This window comes from Penicillium riverlandense, assembly GCF_028828495.1.
Source record: "Penicillium riverlandense strain IBT 135883 chromosome Unknown utg000001l_segment0_segment0, whole genome shotgun sequence".
Taxonomy (NCBI): Eukaryota; Fungi; Ascomycota; class Eurotiomycetes; order Eurotiales; family Aspergillaceae; genus Penicillium; species Penicillium riverlandense.
Window position 1 is genome coordinate 2,814,005 of NW_026643194.1, and position 17,270 is coordinate 2,831,274.

At 53.1% G+C, this 17,270-nt stretch overlaps 5 protein-coding genes across 5 annotated transcripts; 3 read left to right on the plus strand and 2 right to left on the minus strand.

Moving 5' to 3' along the window:
• Positions 1-84: 84 nt before the first annotated feature.
• N7474_001146 (OPT family oligopeptide transporter) lies at positions 85-2,771 on the plus strand (the record flags this gene model as incomplete). Its single annotated transcript, XM_057192561.1, has 5 exons — positions 85-388; positions 456-970; positions 1,026-1,137; positions 1,199-2,621; positions 2,696-2,771. 5 exons carry the CDS (start codon positions 85-87, stop codon positions 2,769-2,771), a joined length of 2,430 nt encoding a protein of 809 aa, XP_057057514.1.
• An 816-nt stretch (positions 2,772-3,587) lies between these two features.
• N7474_001147 (uncharacterized protein) lies at positions 3,588-4,094 on the minus strand (the record flags this gene model as incomplete). The annotated part of the gene is made up of 1 exon (XM_057192562.1): positions 3,588-4,094. The coding sequence occupies one exon, from the start codon at positions 4,092-4,094 to the stop codon at positions 3,588-3,590; it is 507 nt and encodes a 168-aa protein (XP_057057515.1).
• Positions 4,095-5,150: 1,056 nt separating this feature from the next.
• On the plus strand, positions 5,151-6,365 carry N7474_001148 (uncharacterized protein; the record flags this gene model as incomplete). The annotated part of the gene is made up of 1 exon (XM_057192563.1): positions 5,151-6,365. The coding sequence occupies one exon, from the start codon at positions 5,151-5,153 to the stop codon at positions 6,363-6,365; it is 1,215 nt and encodes a 404-aa protein (XP_057057516.1).
• A 643-nt stretch (positions 6,366-7,008) lies between these two features.
• N7474_001149 (uncharacterized protein) lies at positions 7,009-10,153 on the minus strand (the record flags this gene model as incomplete). The annotated part of the gene is made up of 3 exons (XM_057192564.1): positions 7,009-9,651; positions 9,737-9,835; positions 9,905-10,153. 3 exons carry the CDS (start codon positions 10,151-10,153, stop codon positions 7,009-7,011), a joined length of 2,991 nt encoding a protein of 996 aa, XP_057057517.1.
• Positions 10,154-11,711: 1,558 nt separating this feature from the next.
• N7474_001150 (BTB domain and ankyrin repeat protein) lies at positions 11,712-16,714 on the plus strand (the record flags this gene model as incomplete). The annotated part of the gene is made up of 3 exons (XM_057192565.1): positions 11,712-14,790; positions 14,841-14,958; positions 15,016-16,714. The coding sequence occupies 3 exons, from the start codon at positions 11,712-11,714 to the stop codon at positions 16,712-16,714; spliced, it is 4,896 nt and encodes a 1,631-aa protein (XP_057057518.1).
• Positions 16,715-17,270: the final 556 nt, after the last annotated feature.

Here is a 17,270-nt window from a genome sequence, read left to right on the forward strand (position 1 = left end):
CTGAGAAGATTCCTTCCCCGGCGGAACACTTTTAAACAAACCAATTCCCAGCCCTACAGAATCTCGGCGGGCTGATTTGCGAAGATGTCTTCCGATCCGGACTTTGGGGCCGAGGAACCTCATGTGGCCGAGTCCACGCCTCAAGAGGCCGTTGTGGATGAGAAGCGGCAGCAGAACTTTTTGGATTCGCCATCGGATGGAAAAAAAGGGCAGGAAAAGTCGGCGATGGAGTCGACTGAACCCGTGCCTCCATCGTATGATGATATCGAACACAATGATGAGAAGGACCATATCCACGCCGACACCGCGGAGGAGTTGGTTACGAACGTGCTCCATGTGGACGATGATCCATCTCTCAACCCGTGGACCGTCCGCACGGTCTTTCTAGGTATGTCTTTCTTTCGGGTATACAATAGTATGGCAAGAGTAACCACTGAACTTCTTTATTGTCATAGGTGTCGGACTTTCGGTCTTTGCCTCGGTTCTCCAGGAGATTTTCTACTTCAAGCCGCAGACCATTCTCGTCTCGCAGGTGTTCCTGACCGTTATTGCCTATGTTCTCGGCGAGGGCATGGCTTATGGAATTCCTCGCATTGGATGGCTCGGTAACTTCTTGAACCCAGGGCCCTTCAACAGCAAGGAGCATGCCGCTATTGCTCTCATGGCCTCGGCCGCTGGTCAATCCGCCCTCGCGACACAGGCTTTGGCTGCGCAGCAGCTCTTCTACGGTGGATACCCGAGCCACGCTGCGGGTATCTTCATCACGCTGTCATCCCAGCTGATTGGTTATGGAATTGCTGGTTTGCTTAGGGAAGTCCTGGTGCGACCGACGAAGATGCTGTGGCCTATGACCCTGCCGATCAGTACGCTGCTGGAATCGCTTCATCGGGATAAGGTCGAATCGAAATCTCGTCTGAAGGTTTTCTATGTTGTGTTCACTGTGTTGTTCTTCTGGGAAATCATCCCCGAGGTAAGATCACCACTTCCATCGGTTAGCTGCAAGACCCATTCTCATAATATTTTAGTGGATCTTCCCTGTTCTCGAAGGTGTTTCGATCTTCTGCCTTGCTGACCAGAACAATCTCATCTTCACAAATCTCTTTGGCGGTGCTTCCGGTAACGAGGGTCTCGGTTTCTGTGAGTAGAGAGTCCTGCCGACTATCCAACCCAAACCCTAACTAACTAACCCACCACAAAGTGTCTGTGTGCTTCGATTGGCAGTACATTGCCTCGACTGGATCTCCCCTGTGGTACCCTCTGTATGCCCTGACCAACTCATTGATCGGCTACCTGGGCTGCATTATGCTCTTCATGGGAGTCTACTACGGCAACATCTTCAGTTCTCAGAACTTCCCCTTCCTATCCCAATTGCTGTTCTACGGCAACTCCACCTCCACCAATTTCTATACCTATGACCAGAACCTCATCATGAACGTCGATCACACCATCAACGAGGCCAAGCTCCGCGAACAGGGCATCCCCTGGCTGACGGGCACATACCTGATCTACCTCATCACCTCGAACATGGGTCTCACTGCCACCTTCACGCACATGCTGCTGTGGAACTGGGACGACATGAAAGCAGGATGGGCGTGGGCCAGCCCGAGTCAAATGAAGAGATTCCTCAAGCCGCAAACCTACAAGTTCTGGGCTAACCAGGAGGCTCCCGAGGACCGTCTGCAGCGCAAGATCGACGATCCCAGCTACGATCCCCACTACAAGCTCATGCTGCGCAATCTGTACTACGAAACGCCTCACTGGTGGTGGGGCGCCGTGCTGCTCGCCAGCTTCATCGTCGGCCTCATCTGTCTCTACGTGATGAAATCGACCCTTCCATGGTGGGGCTTCATCATCGCCAACCTGCTGACCTTCATCTTCATGCTCTTCTTCGGCGCCCAGATGGGCATCACGGGATTCCAGTTCAACATCCAGCCCATCTGCCAGATGCTAGCAGGATACATGTTCCCCGGTCGTCCACTAGCCAACCTCTACTTTACCTGCTACACCTACAACTCGCTACAAATGGGCCAAGTACTCGCCAAGGACCTCCGTCTCGCCCAGAACGTGCACCTGTCTCCGCGCTGCACATTCTTCGTCCAAGTCGGCGGCTGCGTCGTCGGTGCCCTCTTCAACTACATCATGATGTTAACGATCGTGCAAAACCAAGCGCCCATCCTGCTTTCCATCCAGGGCACCAACATCTGGAGCGGACAGAACATCCAGCAGTTCAATACGCTAGCCATCGCCTGGAGTATCGCCAAGGACATGTTCTCCGTCGGCGGCCGGTACCAGTGGGTAACGATCTCGTTCCTGCTGGGCTTCGTGGTTCCCTTCCCCTTCTGGATCGCCTACAAGTTCTGGCCTAAGAAGATCTTCGCTTACATCAACCTGTCCATCATCCTCTGGTACATGGGCTATTTATTTGTGGGCATCAACGCCTCCATCCTCAGTTACTTCGCTATCGGCTTCTTCGCCCAGTGGTGGCTGCGCAAGTACCGCCCTGTCTACTTCACCAAGTACAACTATATCGTGTCTGCGGCGCTGGACGGCGGAACCCAGGTCTGCGTCTTTATCTTGACCTTTGCTATTTTCGGTGGCTCGGGCAATGCAGTTTCCTTCCCGTATGTCTTTCTCCTTTCCCCTACCTAACTACCTGCTGTGGGACACAAAGAATGCTAATGACATTATCTAATAGAACCTGGGCTGGTAACCCTGACCCTAGTGTGCATAATCTGGATTATTGCGCCGTGAATCCTGCGAATAATGGATAAAGCTCTGCATAGGTGTGGTGAGATGTGGTGTGGCATGGCTATCAATATTTAGTTTATGTCTATAGGCCAATCTGTCAACCTTGACGAAGAAATGGAAGACCGAATATTCAATTATTATGGATTATGATTCATTTGTAAATACTTGTAGCCGTGGATATGTTGCCCAGGTATACAAGTTGACAGGAAGGTGAGTGTATAGTATCTTTCTACAGTAGATGCTCAGTCCGGCTCACATCCAAATCACCTCGTCCTTCTTTCATACACATGCGAACATACGATAGTATTACGGATTAGATACGGAATACTCTAGGTAATGCGTAAGATAACATTGCCCTTCCCCGATTTTTCTGGGTTCAACAGATGCCACTGTATTTGAGGATTTTATTGAGCAGCTCCTCCAACAATCTGGGAGATGGCCGGCTCCGAAGTCTGTTCTCTGTTCTTGTTATAGACAACGCATCTTTCCATCATTCAGAAGGAGATAGATCCCTCATGGACTATCAATTAAATAATCAAATTCTATTAGCCTAGTGAGGTCGAGCCTAGTGAGGACTGGATATGTCGGCGGTTTGTCAAATGAAGCAGAGACCTGCTGCCTGAATGCCGAAAATACAAATAAAATCCAAATTAAGAAATAATTAAGTTATGCACAACTTAGAAGAATGTAGCAAAAGGCAAGAAAGAGTGCAAACTCAATCAAACCTCCATGCGTTGCATCCCCATGAACTATTCAGCGTTATTGGTATTGGAAGATTCTTTCGTTTCCACCTTGACAGGAACATAGCACCAACGCATTCTCCCTTACACGTCAGGAAATCACAGAGTGTAGCCCAAGAAAGCCAAAGCACCCAGAGCAAGTGCAGTCTTGGAGCTCGCAATAGTGCTAGCAGCACCAGTGTGAGAAGGGCTCGACGCTGCAGCGGTGGAACTCGCACCTGCTCCGCCTGCATTGGAAGTGGCGGAGCTACTCGGTGACGACCCAGTGAAAGTGGTATCAGCACCCAAGTTCGAGCCACAGATGTTGTTAACATCGTGCGCCAACTGGGCATAGTTCAGGTCGCCAACGTTCATGTTACACTTCGACATACAGTTTCCAAAGCGCATCTCGTTGACATCAGAGAAAATGTTGGCGTAATTCTTGCAGAAGCAGGTGTTGGATGCGGAGCTGCTCGGGTCTCCGCAGCCATACTTGCTGTCTTTGAATTCGGTAGAAGCACAAGCGCCTCCGCACTCGCCATAGAGCTGATCCAAGATCTCGTTGAAGTTATTAGAGGCGGCTAGCGCGGAGGCGACTAGGACGGAGAGGGGTATGAGGAAACGCATGTTGAAGAGAATGTGGATTCACAGGTCTTGGATAAGTCGCTTGAAGAAGGGTGTGCTCGGCAGAGGGCAGGAGAAATTGAATGAGAATTAAGAAGGAAGTGGGAGAAGACGGAGGAAGAAAGAGAGTTATAAAGGGGGGAGTATACCCATCCATCACTTGGGGCCATAATAGATTCAGCCTCAAGTACCATTTTACGGATTCCGCAAACTGACAATTGGTTGTCGATACGAGAGTAAAATTAAAGAACCCCACCGTGATGAAGATCCTCGTTCTTCGGGGATGAGAGTCGAGAAAAGCTGAAAGCTGATTCGACTGTTGGTTTGATGAATACGAGCCTTCCCATTGTGCGAGCAAGAATACGAGGAGGCTATGAAAAACCGCAATAGGCACAGTTATCATAGCGCCAGAGAAATACCCCGTAATGAGAAGTCGTGGTCACCCCAATCGACACTGTTCTGCGCTGGTAGGTCTCAAACGTACAATCTCAGAATAACACACAATCTCGATTCTCTACACCTCTGTTTGCTGTTTCGATCGAACTTGTGAAGACCCGGTCGAGGCGGTGTCTGAAATTGGCGCTATCCTGAATGAATTGATCGGGTTTATTAATACTTTGCTTGTGTGTTCGAAAGAATTTTGAGGTGTGAATTTGTTGAACTAGATGGTGGAGGTGGTATATCGCTGCTGAATGCCTGCCCCGTCCGTCGCCTCTTTGCTTTTGAAGTGTTAAGGGATAGGGATGAGCGTAGGGCGAAATCTTCTTAATACTCCTCGAAACTTATAATAATATTTTATGAACCAACTACTTGATAGACGAACTCGATAGACAGCCCTAGCAGTTAAACTTGTGTCTGTAGTCCGGGGGACGATGTCGGGATACCGGTCGACCTAAAGCGGGCGGCTCCACCCCAGATGGCATCCGATTCATCTGCGGCACAGTGGCGTTTCCATGTACCAATTAAATCCCTGAAGCACGACTCACCTGTCCTCCCATCTGCTCTGCGTCCCAAGACACGTCCTTTGTATATCTCGCGCGCCTTCAATGAATATTGTCCATGCCCCGCAATACTTCATTCGCGTCTCCAGGCCGTCCGCCGCCCTTTGCTAGACATGTCGGCGTCCGCCTTGACCATGAGACCGTCCGGGGCCCGCTCCCCTTTTTTAACCCAACGCGGGCGCGCTTCCATGTCGAAGATCAGGCACAGCTTCATCCTGGCTTGATCGACGACAAGCTTCCGCATCCACACGCAACACAAGTCGCGTTACCGGCCTTCATAAATTGGCGGTCTCGAGACAATCGCAAAGGAAGACACCCTCTGGGGGTGGACCCTTCCCACCCGGACTCCACATCAAGCTTCCGCGCTGTCGGCCGTGGCCTGTGGCGCATGTGCACCGAATGCCCGTACTGGGACATTTCGTACTTGATCGCCGTGTTTTTCTCCGTCGGGTGCCTGCTCTTCATCATCAGTGGCCTGTTCTACTGGCTGCCGCTTGTAGCTCCCAGCTCGGAGTTTTCCACGGAGGCCACGGCCGGCGCTGCACTCGCATTTGTCGGAGCCACGCTGTTCCAGGTCGGAGCTGTGCTTCTCGTCTTCGAAGCGTGCAACGAGAGCCAAACTGGATGTTTTGGATGGGCCCTCCACCGGGCCCTCACAGGAGAAGACGACGATGACTCCGGCAGAGTGGTGGCCAAGGCCGACGTATATAGTTGCCAGCACCACCACCAGCGTAAATACAAGACAGATTCAGCGAAGCAGAACCACCAGCAGCAACAGCAGCAGCCCAAGGCGGACCGCAAATGGACCTGGTGGCCATCCTGGCACGAACTGAGGACGCATTATTTCCACGAGATCGGATTTGTGGCCTCCATTACACTGGCTGTCGGTGCCACCGTCTTCTACGTTTCCGGTATCTGCACGCTCCCGCCGATATACGACAACATGAGCCGGGGTGCTATCGAGGGCGTGTATTATCTGACCTATCTTGTTGGCGGGGTCCTCTTTGTTATTTCCTCGGTCCTGTATGTGCTCGAGACCCAGCCAACCTGGTACACCCCGGCGCCGCATCTGCTGGGATGGCATATCGGAGTGTGGAATCTGATCGGCTCCGTGGGCTGGACCCTGGCGGCGTCGTTTGGCTACTGCACCCCCAGCTGGTGTGCCTATCAGGGCGACTTGACCCTAATCTGGGCTTCGGTCGCCTTTTTGATTGGCAGCATGCTGCTATGGTACGAGGCGCTCCAGAAGTATCCTGTCGAGAAGACGGGGTAGCATCTGGTTTTGGATTTGAAGAATGTATAATCGAGACATGGTAAATAATTAACACTACATACCGGGTTTTTGTGACGGCATAGACTAAGAATGGCCCATGGTGCATTTTTGGTCTAGCGGTTATTTTGCCCCAAATCTGAGTGCCAGAAAAGAATAAAAGGAAAATAAGATAAGATTAAATAAACGCAGAGTCGTGGGAATGTCATCAAGGAGACTCAAAATTCAAAACTATAGGATAACCCAAGGCTGGATTATAAGCAAAGCAAGGCGCCCAAGAGACATCATGTCATATCACTCATGCAGGGATGGGAGTTGTAGCAAACAAGTCGGGTGAGATCGTTTCTGAGAAGAAGAAAAAGAGAAACAAGAAAACCAAAACACCTGAAAAAGTAATGAGGTGAGAGAAGTGAGAGAAAACAAGGAATGAACGAAGCTCTATGCACAAGTCCCAATTATCACTCTGTGATTGTGTGGTCAGTCTATCAAAGCAGTCAAACGCGCATCAATGAAACAAATCAGTAAAACGTATGGAACGGAAAACGTCAGTCCATGAACTTGGACCTGTCCTAAGGAAGGAGGGAGTAGGAGGGTTTGAAGAGATGATGAGTAGGTATGGAGAGAGATATGGAGTGCCGACGCTCGATTATGACCAGACATGAAAGCCCGGTAGACCAGCTCCGCGCCTGCCACTGCCACGCCTCGATCCGCCGCTGGAGTCGGCGCCGCCATGGTTTCCATGCCGGCCCTCCTCTAAGCTGCGTCGAGATGCACCGAAATCACTCATAGCGAATAATAACGGTTCGTCTTCCTCGAAAGGCGCTTGTGCTGGGTTTGCACGGCCGCCGCTAGACCGTTGGCCCGAGCCTCGGCGGGCTTCGACAGTGGAGTTTCCACTCGCGCTGCCGCTGGCATTGCCGTCGCGATCTGTATCACGTTCCACTAGGTGGGAGGGGATGGTGGCTCCGCGGAGACTGCTGGATGCAGAGCTTAGCGAGTGAGGACCACCCGAGAACCCTCGACCGCGGGAACTGGAGAACCGCGGCTGATAGACGTTCGGATTGGAGAAAGACGAAGTTGCCATTTGTCCGGATGGTGTTTGACCGCGGATCGATTCAGATTCACGGTACGGGCCTGTCGCGGATTCGGATGGAGCGTGGGAATCTTCTGCCGAGGATCGCCGTTCCTGCTCTGTCTGATACGCGTTGGGATCCGGGCTCAAGTACTGTTGCTGGGTTTGCTGCTGGAGCGCGCCGAGACTCATATGCGACCTCTCCTCAGCCCCCAGACTGACGCTGCGCATCCCAAATGGGAATATTTCATCTTCATCACTCACGACGGGTGGTCGCCGACGCTGGGCTGCTGAGCTTGATCGTCGATAGGCAGGAGCAAAGATACGCGGGGAGGTTGGAATATCGATAGCGCCCGCTGTGGATGAATCACGATGTATTGTTTCATCTGGATTCTCCTCGAGAGGTGAGTCATGCTCAATGCGCGGTATTCTCTGACGATCATGCTCCGGTTCATGATCATCAGCGACGCTGTTGGAGCTCAGACGCGACCGGATGGCAGGAGTGTGTGGAGTATGCGGGGAGATTGGCTTGCCGGGTGACGAGGCTGTAGATACAGAAGTGCCAGAGACCATCGGTGGCACACCGGACAATTGTTTACTAGAGGCATTTGAGGAGCGGCGCAGATGCACCGACGATGACATTGACTCGGAAAGAGCAGCATTTGAATCGCGCATGCGCTGGAAGCGAGTGAGAGCAGCCGAGGCGGCGGTGGGCTTGCGGGGTCCAGATTCGAGTGACGTGGAGCGGGCCGGATTCATTAGATCCTTTCTCAAATCAAGCATCTTCAAGAACTCGGAAATGTTCTCGTCATCTGCGTGAATAGATTCAGCACTCGTACCAGTGCCCTCCGCTAGGAGCCCCGAGCCAGGCTGGGCGTTGGACGAGGTCGCGCTGGCTTTGCCGCTGGAATTGTCATCTTCGACCTTGTTGGTCCCGCCAGATGAAGGTCGGCCCCGTCGATGGGTGAACGAGCTGCTATACCTGGATATTGGAGCAGGTTTCGGAGATGCCGAGTTTGAAGATGATATTGCGTGCTCTGACGCCACAGCCGCGGACCGACGAGCAGAGGCTGCCACCGAAGGTGGCGGCATAGTCTTGAAGTCTGCCGAAGTACCAGTAGGTACACGAGCTGACCCAGGACGGGGCGACGGCGCCGAGGATGGTTCGACCAGGGCTGGAGATGCAGAGAGGGCGGGGGCCTTGAACGGTTGGAAGGACACTGACGGGCGCCGTGGAAAACTTTGGCCACCTTCTGCCAGCTGGTGACCAGGGCGTGATGGTGAACTGACCTTGGCCACAGGCAAAGGTTTCCTTGGTGATGAATCCGACTGGGATGAAGAGCCAGCGCCGCCATCTCTAAGTGCTCGGAGCGCCGAGATAGGGCTTGCGCCAGTCGTTGGGCCGACTTGATGGAATGTTGACAGGCTGCCATATGCTCGCGCACGATCAGGATTTTCCATTGTCCTTCTCTCCACTGGCACGGATCCAGCTTCCGGGTTGGGCCGAGAGGCTTCTTCCGAGGGCAAAGAGGGACGGAAGATCTCGTCATCGGCACCCATAAATCGCGAGCTCAGCAGAGCCTCCGAATCGTCGACACGGAAATCACAGTTAGTACGATAGGTGACTTGAACTGAGAAAGGCCCTGCGGGGGACTCGGTGACTCCAAAACTGTAGGTATCGACAACTTTTCCATTTCCTTCATACAGCGGCGCTGTGAGATGGTCTCGGGATGAATCACTGTTAGAGGCACGCCCGTCTACCACTCGATATTTGATCCGGAGAGCGGGACTTCTTTGCAACTTGGTGTTGCGCTTGGAGAACTTCCAAGCGGGCAAGAACTTAGAGTAGGTGAATAAAGAACGGAAAAGGACAATGCTTTTCTTATACACAGTCGGTAGGATGGAGCCCAAATCGGCCGGGGGTCTGCTAGATGACTCTCCCAACTCGATCCTCCACCGTTCCAAAATGATATCATCGGAGTCCGACTGGTATGGTTTGGCGGCGGGAGCGCCTCGAGAAGCGGCGAGCGACTCTTGCACGTCCCACCGTTTCCCATTTTCGTCTAGAATGACCAGACTCTGGTTGTTCGTGAGACCCTTTGTATCCAAAAATGTTTCGATGATGAGGGGTGGTGGGCGGTTGTCGGAGGCATCGCACGTTCTCCATGTCCGGAGCGGCTCTCGAAGGACGTCGGTGTCATCTACTTCAACGTTGAACTGGACGGAAGGGTCAGAGTCAGCTTCCAGTCCCATGGTTTGAAAAAGAGAATGTCGACTAGACGAATGTGATCGAGGAACATACCCAGCGATTTACTCTCGGCGTGTCGGACCCCTTAGTGAACGAGGGAGGCAGCTCCACTCGGGAGTGTAAAATGATCAAGGCGGCTTTTGTATGATAATTCTGGAGCCAGGAAACAAAGCGCATTAGCAGGGCGCGGCAGGAGAATGGGCTGGTTGATCGCGACTATACCGAAATGATCTGGTTCAACTTAGCCATGGCCTCCTTTCCTGGTGCAGCATTCCTCTGGATCTGGTCCGCAGACTCTGTGCCCGCCTCGATCCCTAAGCCCTTCGTGAGGTTGGTGCGTAGGTCCGCCGTTGGGGAGCTGGGTGTGGTGGGTTCCTGGTCTCTGAGGTCATCTGTACGGGCCGACGTCGGCCTGGAAGATACGTTTGGCGTCGGTGATGGCACCGCCGGCGACCGGGGATGCTGATGCATTGTGGCGGTCTTGAAGGAGGCAGGGAGTTAGCAATCCGTTGGGTCCTGACCAGAAGGTCTCCGATAGCTCGTACCCCGACGGGCGGTGATGGGGGCCGATGACGACGATCACCGTAGGATTGTGTTATCAGGAGCGCAACGGGACGACGAAGGGACCGATGCGGACGGCCATGCTAACAAAACCAAAACGAAAATGGGGAGGCCTTGACGAGACGCTAGCGCGAGAAGACAACAATAGAGGCCGGGACCATCGTATGGGATGGGGCTCAGCCAGCTGGGACCTTTGGAGCCTGCGGTCTAGAGCTTCTCCGCATGGACTGGATCTCGATCCGGGCTGAAGGCAAGGCAACCGTGGGGAGGGGATGGTTGTCTAGGGATCTTTAAAGGGAGTAGAGCATGAGCAGGGGTGTTTGTTGGAGGGTGGGAGTGGTAGAGACGGGAGATAAGGGAGAGTGAAGAGAAGAAGAGAAGGGGGAAGTGAGTGTGAGGGTGAGTGATGGAGAGATACTGGTCTGTGACGCACCCGGTGACTCGATAGGTCTCGAGTGTTCGGTCAGCCACAACACGGCTTTCTTTCCTCTCCATACCTTCCTTCCCTCGTAGATTAATTATTCTTTGCTTTTTCTCTCCCCGTCCCCGTTGCACCACCACTGGTCACCACCCGTACTCCTGCATCACGACCACTCGCAATGGTACCTGAGAGTACACAGGTCGACCCCCGACCGGCAGGATTGGCACGGGCCACCCGATAAGAACAGCTGATCGCCGTCATTCGTTTGTTCCCCTTGACTCCGACATCAGCAACAGATGGATGGGCCGAGGGTAGTACATCTGACAGAAGGAACTAGAGTACATGCTGGGTGTAGTCAGGAGGAATGGCTCTTCACCCCGGTAGTTCCCCATGTCTCCTTGGACTCGTTATGATTGCGGATCCGAGGGAAGTATAGGAACCACGACCATAATATACGCAGTGACGACCGCCGATGGAGTCAGTAGACATCGACCGGAATATACACAGACTCCCGCTGATGTAAATCATCCCACATTCCATAGTTCGTAGTTCGTTGCGCAGTTCCGTAGTGCCAGCCTATGATCCTCCCACGAGCTCCCGGTGTGGATGATCCGCGCCCGGGGAACAAGGGAACGTGCGTCGGCGATTCCATGGATAAGACAGACACACTCTCACTCTTTCTTCTCTTCTCTTTTCCCTCCCATCTCGCCCTCGACTCTCGATCCTCGACAACCTGCGCCTTTCCATCCCCCCTCCGACACTGTCCTCGTCCAACCCCAATCTCACCCGTGAAACCCCCAAGCCCGCGCGGCGATAAGCAACCAGCTGTCATCGCCCGCCCGCACAAATCGAGTTTTGCGCCCCGCGCCAACCCCTCCAAATCGCCAGTCACTTGCAAACCACGCGTCTACGTGCCTTCAGTCCCTTCTTCTTCAGATCCAGAATCCTCTTGTCGCCCACTGAGCTTGCCCGCCGGTGCCTTGTGGTCCCGGCGACGTTCTGGCTCGGGTCCGATAGGAGATTCTGCGCGTCGACCACTCCGGGCACATGAGCAGCAAGCTGTGGGAATATTTCCTCCAGGATGATGTCGAGAGCTTCCAGCGGTTCCTGGCCAGCGCGACCTTCGCCAGCCAGCGAACTGGGGGTGCTGGTCCTCCGTCGGTAGCCACAACCTTCAAAGCCGGAAGCCCTGGATCGGTGATCACATCGTCTCCCAACCCCCCAAGAAGCAAAAAGGTTCATGAATCCCCTGGGACATCTGCACCGGACCGTTTAGGCTTGCAGCGCGGAAACACGACCCTCTCACGGACCGAGATCAACGCTCGAGATCACTACGGCAGAACGCTTCTGCATCATATTGCCTCGTCATCGAAGTCGACCGCTGCCCACTTCGCGGGGGCCCTGTTGGACATACCATTTGTGGACATCTATGCACAAGATTGGGAGAGCGGATGGACGGCTCTTCACCGAGCTCTCTACGCGGGAAATGCCTCGATTGCGCGAACATTGATGGCGCGCGACATCCGCGACGCAACAGACTTCAGCAAACCAGGGAATCAGTCTAGTGGTGGTCTGATCAAGATCAAGGATCGAGAGGGGTATAGTCCTTTTGATGTCTATGGAGCAACCATCACATCGCGTGACATCAAGGTCAGCTCCACCGCGAAGCTCTCCAGCAACATACTTGCCGATGCCATGAGTGACGTTGCTTCCAACCATGTTCCATCGGTCTACGGCGACGAATCTGAAAACGAAGGCTTCGTGATGCGGGGCGTCGTAAGAGCAAGCCCAGACTTGGCCGCGGACGAAGTCTTCACATTTGGAAGCAACAAGAACCTGAGCCTCGGACTAGGTGACCAGGACGACCGACAGTTCCCGGAGCGCATCTCTCTGAAACGGCCAGGCCATCTTCTGCAACGTTTCTACCGCGAATACCAGGAATTCGTGGAGCGCTTTGGGCTCGAGGAGACCGTTCAGTATGGCTCTTCCAAGGATTTGCCTACGCTGATCAAGAACAAGCCTATGAAGTTCCAGAACATTGTCATGTCTAAACTCCATACTGCCATCATCACCAATGACCCAGAGTCCAATCTATTCATCTGCGGATTTGGCCCAGGTGGACGACTGGGCACGGGCGACGAGTCTACTCAATTTGGCTTTGTGTGTATCGAGACCGGTGGACTTGCTGATAAGCGGGTCATGTCAGTAGCTTTGGGCCAGGATCACAGCTTGGCCATCACCGAGTATGGCGAGATCTTCAGTTGGGGAAGCAACAAGTTTGGGCAACTAGGCTACGGCCTGCCCCGGACCAACAACAGAAATGATGTGCCAATGCAGTTGACACCCCGCCAAATCTTCAATCCCTTCAAGAAGGAAACCATTCTGGGCGCAGCGGCGTCTTCAATTCATTCGGTGGTCTACACCCACACCGGACTGTACACGTTTGGTAAAAATGAAGGCCAACTCGGCCTGGTTGATTCCGATGCTCGGTCCCTCGAAGTTCAGACCACTCCTCGGCGTGTGGGAGCTTCTCTTTTCAACTGCCCCATCCAGATGGTGTCGGCCATCGACCGTGCCACGGCAGTGCTCCTTCAGGACCATGAGGTTTGGGTATTTTCGCAATACGGCTACTCCAAGCTATCGTTTCCCCTGGAGGCCACTTCCAGATTTATCCGAGATAGCTTCATGGCTACAAGATATGACACTTCAGTCAACCGAATTGTCAAGCTTGCAGGTGGTGGCAGCACCATTTGTGCACTGTCCAGCTCCGGTGACGTATTCACCGTCGAAGTCAACAAATCGGAGAACCCTTCAACTTCGACGTCAACCACCAATCCAGTCAAGATCCGGAATTCCCTCGCCACCCCTGTCCGGTCGTGGTCTGTCAAGAAGTCTCATATGGCCGCGCAGGATGTCGACGTGGGACAAGACGGTTCTATCATCATCTGTACCACATCAGGGTCGGCCTGGAGGAAAGAGAAACGAACCAAGACCAAGGACAGTACTTTGAAGGACTACAAGTTCGCCCGAATTCCTGGATTGTCCAGGGCTGTGGCCGTGCGCAGTAACGCTTTTGGTGCCTATGCCGTTGCTCAGCGCGAATGTGACGTGACGAAAGAGCAGATCCTTGTGGATCCGAGCACGCTTTGGGACGATATTTTGCCTCTCTCACCATTCACTACGCCTACACCAAAGGATGTGCAGTCGATATCCCCGAATGACCTTCTCGGTGGACCTGCTGAGCCACTGCCTGCTGCAGTCTCCATGAAACAAGCCATGCTCTTATCATCGGACATTGAGAGTCAATTCCTTTCGGCACCATCCAAGGGAACTGTTTGGGTTACTAGCTCCCTCTCCGATGCCCGAATCCCTATTCATGAGTTCCTCTTGAATGGGCGCAGTCTTGTTCTCAGAAAAGCGCTCCAGGAGTTTCGGCAGTCGTACTACGCCTCCGTGCCGGATGTCTTTGACATTGAATATGGAAAAGACGGCCAAACCCAGATCCGATTCCACGCTCTTGATTTCCTGACAATCTTGAACCTTGTGTTTTTCCTTTACACTGACAGGACCGTTGACTTTTGGCATAAGACGAGAGAGTCGCCTCAGAATGCGTCTCGCTACCGCCAGGTTCGCACAGAGGTTATGCGGGTTGCTACCTATCTGGGCCTATCAACACTAGAACGAGCCGCCAGGCTCATGGTCGACCCAGAAAGCAGTCTCAAGATCGATATGGCGAATGCCATAGGGGATCCTTCATTCTTCGACAGTGGAGATGTGGTTGTGCAGCTGAACGGCGGAAGTGTCCTAGTACATAGCCAGGTAGTGTGCCAGAGATGTCCGTTTTTCGATGCCATCTTTCATGGCCGCTCGGGTGGAAGGTGGTTAGAGCTGCGCCAAGCAGACCCAGATGATCGTGTGCATGTCGACCTCAAACATATCGACCAGCCGATATTCGACTTTGTCTTGCGTTTCCTATACGCTGATATGGAAGAGCGCCTGTTTGACGAAGTTCGAACTAAGAATCTTGATGACTTTGTCGACTTAATATTGGATGTGATGTTTGTGGCCAATGAGTTGATGATCGACCGGCTGTCCCAGGTTTGTCAAAAGATGTTGGGTCGGTTTGGTGAGTTCCATTTTTGATCATTTATCCGGGTTTCATCTAATTAGTCGCAGTCACTACACGAAATGTGTGTTATTTTCTGAGCTGTGTCGCTCCTTGCTGTGTTACGGAGTTCAAAGATGCCGCGCTGGAATACATCTGTCTCAATCTCGAGGACATGCTTGCGAACAGGTAAGTCACTGAGTCCACACGCCTGTTTTTCCATCAACTGACGTATATGGCTTAAAGGTATCTGGAAGGCTTGGAAGACGATCTCCTCAGTGAGCTGGATATGATCTGCCATGAGAACCAACTATCATGCTTCCCAATTTCTCGTGGGCGAAACTCTGAAGAGTACATCTTTGAAAGGTATCCAGAGATTGTCGGATCGATTGAGGCAGATAAACAACGACGCATTGACGCGATGACCCTGCAATCTCGCCTAAGTCGAGTCGAGTCTTACGATGTGCGACCACGGTTGGTCTCAAACGAAAAGACCAACCTGGCATCTTCCGCACGCAAAGCGAAGGCTAGCGCGCCTAGAGACGGGTTAGGCTTCATAAGCAGTCCAATGCTGAAGCCGAAACAGTCTACCGGGGACTTGATGTTCCAGATGGATGACGAAGCCGCTCTATCACCCGGCGATACGAGCAAGGGAAAGGCCATGCGCGGGCCAAGACCGGGAGAGAGTATGCTTGAGCCCCGGTCCTATCCCGATTCTCCGGCGCTGGCAGGAAGCGTTCCCGAGGCTGAATCCCTTGGGGATCGGAGCCTGTTGGACGAGCAAATGTCTCCCACGCAAGACACGCTGCTCATGCAGTCTCCATCTCGGGTAATTGCTATGCACGAGAAGCAACCTCTGGCCTCACCGTCCGATTTCTCTCCGGCACCATGGACATCGTCAGCCATCTCAAGCTCCAAGAAAGATCTTAAAAATATCATGAGCGAGACATCATCTCGTGTGTCGAACCTTACTCTGGAGATGGCAAACCGGCGAGAGAGCAGCGGGAAATTTACATCGAAGATGTCTCAAAAGGAGCGCAAGAAAATGCAGCAGCAACAGCTTCAGGAGAAAGCAGCCGCACAGCAACAGGCGAAAGAAGCGTCTCAGAACCCATGGCAACTGCCCCCAGCTGCTGCGCCGGCTGGTCCAGGCTCGCTCGACCCTCTTCCGGGCCAACATACACCCAGTTCGTTGGACCCCGAGCCTCCAAAAACACCACAGCGGCCAGCCATGACACTCCGGCAGACCGTGGCTGGGACGCCTCCACCCCGCTCCAAGTCCGAGTCCATTCCCGTCCAGACACCGACCCGGAAGGTTTCAGGAACCCTTTCACCTTCCTCCTTATCCAAACAGTCTGTCCCACCGGGCCCATCGACCCCATCGCACAGCAGTCCTGCCGCGCCATCGCCGCAACCTGCCATCCAGTCCATCCGCCACATTCCTCGCCCAGGTCCACACCCAACAGCGTCTGGGTCTCGCTCCCCATCCTACAGTGGTCTCTCCCTCGCAGCCATCTTGATGCAACAGCAAAGCGAGAAAGACGAGATCCGCGAGGCTGCCACTGCAAAACACAATCTGCAGGACATTCAAGCCGAGCAAGAGTTCCAGCAGTGGTGGGACCAGGAGAGCAAGCGCGTCCAGGGACTTGTTGATGACCCTGATGCGGATCGAGAGCGGTCAGGGAGGGGTGGTGCTGGTCGTGGCGGCCGTGGCGGAGGTGGTCAGCGCAAGCGACGAGGTAATCGCAATCTTGGTTCTATTTCTGCGCCTGATGTGCCAGGAGATCAAGGCAACCATACTACCCCCAAGAAAGAGACGAAGGCTCCTGCGCCAGCGCCGCAACAGAGGGGTCCTAGTGGGAACCACACCGGCAGTGTCGGCGGGAACAGCAGTCCCAGCCGTGGCGGTCGAAACCAGCGTGGCAAAGCAAAGGGCCGAAGTTAGGAGGGTTGTTCAAGTTATTGATTCTCGTCATCAACGTCTGGTCTCTTTTATTTCGGTCCTTATTTTCCTGTGTCCTGTTCGAACATTCTTTCGAATGAGTTTCGGCTCAACATCAGCAGTTCCTTCCGCACCAAGTTGGATTGAATTATTCACCTATCTTCATTTCATTCTATGTCTACTTTTTTATCCTTATCAACACTGGTCAGACAGTACCCGGTTGTTTTCTCTTCTCTTCGTTGTTTGATATCAATGGTCATGTTAGACGAAAGACACGGCGTTTCGGTGCACGAATCAAGGAACTCCCGGGATAATTGACATTTTTCGGGGTTATGCAAGTGTTAGAATTTTGTTTAGATTCTTGGGAATTGAATTCGACACACATACATGAGATTCGTTTCCTAGTTTTGTTTTCGGAGTACATACTTGATTGGATACCATTTCGTTTCTTTAGGCGATTGAATCACTATCTCCTTTAGATTTTGGGTACGTGAACTACTGCTACCTACGCTACTCTAGAAGATATTATCCCTTTCCCACGGACCCCTAAAAATAAAAA